Here is a 6,050-nt window from a genome sequence, read left to right on the forward strand (position 1 = left end):
ACCCTAACCCTAACCCTAACCCTAACCCTAACCCTAACCCTAACCCTAACCCTAACCCTAACCCTAACCCTAACCCTAACCCTAACCCTAACCCTCATCCTCATCCTCATCCTCATCCTCATCCTCATCCTTGTCCTCATCCTCATCCTCTAGCAGCGACAAGGTTCCGCACACTTAGCGTCAAACTGGTTGTTTGGAGCACAGCGAGCTAGGCCGCCGGGCGTGTTCCAGCACGTGATGAGATTGCCTTCAGGGTTACCGCTTGCACTAACCCAACACCAACCCCGACGGTTACTGTTAATCTGACAGGCTTGCCAGCAACGCCCGTTGGTGCCGCAGCCATGGGCAGCGCCTGTCCAGCAATCGGCTCTTGCATCAAGCTGTTCTGCTGCAGCGATTTCTACCGCTGCATAACTCGGGACCACCATAATAACACCGCAGAAAGCGCCGAGAGTCTTGAGAAGGTGCATCTGCGACATGTATTAGCATTGTATGGTTCAACACTCCGAAAACTTACTGTTTGTATGATATGGGGTTTAAATTTGTGAATCCGTAACTGTAGTTCTTAGAAGTAGAACAGATATTTGAGGAGCAGACCGATGGGCATGTGGAAAAAAAACATAGCTCCGTCAATCTTATATAGTTGCTGTTATGCCTGCGGCTGGGCATCTTCTGTCGTACGTCTTGCTTGGTCACTGCTAAGAAGTTACTACTTTAGATCTGAGAAACGTATTCAAAGTAATTGCCACCGTTCCATTATCCCAAAGTGGTGTGTGTTAGTACAAACGGTCAGAGACAGCGGGCTGTACTAAATGAGATGGTATGACCGCTCCTAATTCTCTTGGTGTGCTTGGGTGTCGATCGACGTCGCATGACACATTCACTGGAGTACTTGCGCCAAGCCGGTATTCAGCCCTGCAATTGATACAGGAGGCATGTTGCGGCTGGTTTGTTATGCGCGCGGTATCAACTCCTATAACTGCTTTCGTGCTAGTGCTGATGCTATTCAACTTGGTACTTGCTGACGAAGGCAATCCTATACATCTTAGCTTAGTGCAACAGGTCACACCCTGATTTGTTTAGTTTCATGTGGCTGGTTGGGGTGCCTCGCGTGCAGAACAGGCTAGCGTGCAGCATACCCTTGTGCACGGTAGCTCCCTAGAGCCCGTGCTGATACACCACCACGACCGTCTGCCTTATGCTTATTCGCTTATGCCATACCAGCGTAGCATGGTAGATCAATACCGTTTGATCATCAAGCTAGGTACATCGCATGACGCTAGAGACCGATATGTGTAGTCCTCCATCAGATGTGCGCAAAGGAATAAGTCCTCGCTTCGGCCCGAGCGCGTTACCCTCACTTTATCATTGATCTCGACCGGGGATCTATCCTTAAACGGTGCCGTTTCTGGCATACAGAAGGTTCGGTGACTAAAGGCGATGGGGCGGGGGACTTTTGCTGGTGGATTGTTCTTGCGCGCAGGGAGCTGAAGCCGATTCTGTACTATCTGCATTAGAGGTACGAGTAATATTATCGGGCTCAAGCACAGCAGGAAGAGACGGCCCACTCGAGTTTCATGACCCCCGTGCAACAAATACAGCCCCGCTGGACCCATCCGGAGAGCGGACATCATACCCGCACCTCCGAGCATTAATGGAGAGGTTACTACGGTTTGCATTACAGTTCCAACTCCAGCGACATCGCCAGAGCAGGCAGTCAGTGGTCAGATACAACATTAAGCAAATTTCTTGCACTCCAGGTTATGTACCTCCATCGAACGCGTACTCCGCTGGTCAAAATTAGACATGCCATCGGTGGAGGAGCGTCCCAGCTCGTCTGTGGAGTCTACGATGAAGATCCAATGTTTCTGCGACCAAAGCTTTACGGCAGAGAAGGCGCTTGATAAGCATATGCGGTTTTCGAAAATTCACCAGGGGAAAAACTAGGGTCTGTTCCGCAATCCACAGCCACAAAGCTGGGCTCAGTGTCGTTGACGGCGTCAATTTCCCCAATTTGTTGGCCTTCACCAGGCATAATCTCATCGTCGCACCTGCGGTCATTCTTTCGAGACCCAACGAGACCTTGGCTTACACCAGCGCGACTCTTTGTATCACAAGCGACAAATTGGGGATAATCCAACTCGACGTAGACCACGGGACGATTCCTTAGTCTCCGCCTTTGCAACACTGAATCTGCATAAAGCAATGACTCGGGCGAAACCTCCAGTCAGCAGTGGTTCCTACACCTGCCGTTGAATACTCACCGGTCAGGAAGCCCTGATAGCATACGCGCAATGCTCTACGAGATGCATTGCAGCGGAAAAAACAATTGTGGAACAAAATATCGGACTTTTTTCCTTCCACAACATCATGACAACGAACAGTTACAAATTGTGGCTGCTATTCTGGCACGACAATGTCGTGGTGGAGGCTACTGGCAAGGGAAGTCTGGAGAGGTGTTGGGTTACATATGACATACACCAATGGGATCCTTTGGTTTCTGTACTATTTAGGCTGTGCGGTCGTTTTCCGCCGGCAGCCATAGGCGTTGAAGATAGACCTTGGGATGCTCTGCTTCGACGCCTGGGAAGCCAAGCAGACCATGTTCATATGGGTCGGGAGGCAACTCCTCGGCGCCTTTGTTTTGCTTGATCCAGCTGTGGAGTGTTCGATTCGACGCGAGCGACATTGCCAGCAGAGTCGAATGGGAGTTGGTCGAACTCAAGAACAAGTGGTTGTGGCACGTGCGATGGTGTTCTATTACTGACGCAACATAACGATGTTCAGCTAATTTTTTTCTTTCAGGCAAGATCACTGAACCATCTGGTCGCGCGGTCTATGATGGCTGCGCAGTGTGGAACATGGCACGAAGAGGGGACCGTCAATAGGGGGTGCAATAATTCGTGTCGAATGCGCTAGCCTACCCCACCATTCCATCCTCCCATACAACACCCATACAAAATGATGAACTGTGAGGTTACAGGCTACATATAGGCATATGTTGACGTGATTCTTGGATTGAGGCTATTCAAATAAGTGATAGGGCTTATCTACAGTTATTTTGTAGTGTTGTACTGTTCACCACACCTTACTGCGCATCTTCTCACCCCTATTTGTACAGAGCTGTGTACACCTCCATGGCATCTCAACAATGCGCTTTCTTACTTCTTCTATAGTAATCTTATTCCACTCTTCTTGAAGTATCCTTTTGAGGTGAGTCTTTGTACCATTCCATGGTGTTGTGTACCCAGTTGGACGCCACATTCTCCTCTTAACACGCTGTTTAAGAATAGCCCAGCATGCCTCAATTGGATTCAGATCAGGAGACTGTGCAGGGTGAAGGATTGTGAAGATCCAGTTGGCGTCTCTTAAGTTTTGCGCAATGTTATTGGAAGACTTCTGTTACGATCCCACGTCCCACGATAGGACAACAAGCAATAAGTAACCGCCAACCAAACACGGAGGCCTGGGGGAAGGTGCAGCAAGGCAAGGCCGCCCGGCCGGCGCCTAGGGGATTACTCTCAGCCAAGCTGACACACGTGACGAAGCTCGTCAACGAGCAATGTCACGTGAGTGCTTGTCAACGAGCATGACGTGATGCTCGTCAACAAACATGGTACAATGCTTGTTGACGAACCGCAATCCATCCGGATTGGCCAGGACCGACTCTGCTTGTCAACGAGCAGATCTGGTGGACTGTATATATATGTGTAGGAACACAACCCTTATGGTTCGTGTTCAACCTTGTCAATTAAGTTTGTCATTGGATCTCAACCAACCTTCGAGCTAGACAGATTGCCTGTACTACTCATCGTTACCCCAAGCCATCGTTAGGTGTTTCACCCAGGCAACTTACCCCTACTGATCCAGAACCAGAGCTCATCCTCGAGAACCAATTGAATAGTACTTACGAGCTTTGCTTAAAGTACGACTTCAACAACTTCTTCCCATGAGATGAATCCCCATCCTCTTGTAGCATCCAGGGATGCTCTCCTTTGCTCCAAGGTAAGCATCGACAGCAATGAATCATAGCGATGTAGTCAGGGAGGATGTGTTTGGTGTACTACTCCTGTGTCATAGAATGACCAGAAGACTCTCCTTCAAATGGTGGTGGCTTCTTGTCATCCTGACATGGCTTGCAGCCAACAACAACCCTACCAGTCTTTATACTTGTCAGCACCCATTTGTCAGCACCCATTTGTCAGCACCCATTTGTCAGCTCCCATTTGTCAGCTCCCATTTGTCAACTCCCATTTGTCAGCTTGCCACCCATCTAGGTATATGAACCCCTTTCTTCCCACCTCTAGATAGTTCTCACTCATGCTTGCAACTCAATTCAATTCACCTTTCAATTCATTCCTCAGCTCACTCCTCACTGATCCTTTGTGGTATCCCCACACTTGATCCCTTCTTTATCACTTATCCTTTTTACCAATTGTGGTATCCCCACACTTGGTCTCTTCTATACCCTTATCTCCAACAAGCCTGAACCATCCTTCCACCAATCCTTCCATCTCAGAGAGCAGTTGGTATCCCCAGCTGGCCCCCCCTCACAGGCTGACCCTGAGGGTAGATGCCGGATGAGATCAGATGAATTTGATAAGGTTTGCTGGCTGTGTGTTGGCACCCAGCTGTACCAAGCTCTGAGGCTTGCGCTAGCCGAGGCGCTAACCGGGCGTAGCCCGTTACAACACTGCCCTTATGGCATCATGTTCAACCTAGTCAATCAAGTTTGTCTTTGGATCTCATCCAACCTTCAAGCTAGACAGTCTATTCTGTACTACTTATTGTCACCCCTGCTTTTGAGACAGGCAGATCATATCTGTACTCCTCATTGTGACCAACCCCTATTGGAATCCTATTACCATGTTCATTCCTGAGAATCAACAGAATAGTGTCTACAAGCTTTGCTTGAAGAACAACTTCAACAGGCAATTTGGGCCATCCAAGTGTTGCACCCACCTGGTTGTGTCCCTTACATCACCTTTTGCGACAGAACGGAAGGAGTGCGCTTGCTAAGCAAGGGCAAGGCCCAATGGCACAACCAGAGCCCTGCTGAGACCACCTGGGACCTAACAAGGCCTGTCAAAGCTCGGCCTGCAAATAAGAGTTGTGACAATCAGCACATCCCATATCTCCTCCTACTGGGGCAAAGTTTGTCCATGCACAAAGCTGCTCAGGGCGGGGTTTGTTCTTTGCGTTTGGAGGATTGCCTTGTGTTGACAAGGTCACATTGTGTTCGCTAGCGGTCCATTGCAGCGTTTGCCAACCATCCGTTGCAGTGTCTACCAGCGGCCCGTTGCAGTGTTTGCCAACGGCCCGCTGCGCTGATAGTCCAGCTCATTCGGTTAGTTTGGTTTGCTTCACTGCTATCCCCTTCTACTATATAGTCCTGATCGATCCTCGCCATAGCCAAATAGACCAATCAAGACTCTCAACCCTTTCACACATTGGTCTGGATGCTGAGACTCGAGTGGAGGTGAGATATGACACGCATCCAAAAACTTGAGTAAGGTTGTCTTATAAGTACTGACTTCCACATTCTCTTGCGCCTGCTCTGCACCTTCACATCTACGCTGCTCTTCTTCACATCTGTGCTGCTCTTGATCTTGTCTGTGATGCTCATCTTCTAGTCTGCATTGTTTTTGCTCATAGGTATGCTCTGCTGCCTGGCATCTGCTGCTGCCTGGTGTCAGGGGGCGGAGTTGCAGCCAGACCAAGCGGGGCTTAGAATAGTAGTAACAGGATAGATTACAAGACGTAGCTCTAAAGAGCTACGTAACAGGGCAGCTACGGTTCTTCAAATACAGGAAACTCGCTTAACGGCTTTACCACGGATGTTGCCAGGGGTCACGTGTACAGTCCTTAGGGCCTGTATTGTCACTCCGTGACACCTGGTGTCTGTTGCTGCCTGGCGTCTGCTGCTGCCTGGCATCTGCACTGCTCTTCTTTGCATCTGCACTGTTCTTGTTCTTGTCCACCCTGCTCATCTTCACGTCTGTGTTGTTCTTGCTCATAGGCATGCTCTGCTGCCTGGCGTCTGCACTGTT

At 49.5% G+C, this 6,050-nt stretch overlaps 1 protein-coding gene across 1 annotated transcript; it reads right to left on the reverse strand.

The window, feature by feature from the left end:
* Positions 1-5,629: 5,629 nt before the first annotated feature.
* On the reverse strand, positions 5,630-6,023 carry BU25DRAFT_461296 (uncharacterized protein; the record flags this gene model as incomplete). The annotated part of the gene is made up of 2 exons (XM_033710429.1): positions 5,630-5,682; positions 5,861-6,023. The coding sequence occupies 2 exons, from the start codon at positions 6,021-6,023 to the stop codon at positions 5,630-5,632; spliced, it is 216 nt and encodes a 71-aa protein (XP_033558291.1).
* Between the last annotated feature and the right edge of the window lie 27 nt (positions 6,024-6,050).

This window comes from Macroventuria anomochaeta (genome assembly GCF_010093625.1).
Source record: "Macroventuria anomochaeta strain CBS 525.71 unplaced genomic scaffold BU25scaffold_32, whole genome shotgun sequence".
Taxonomy (NCBI): Eukaryota; Fungi; Ascomycota; class Dothideomycetes; order Pleosporales; family Didymellaceae; genus Macroventuria; species Macroventuria anomochaeta.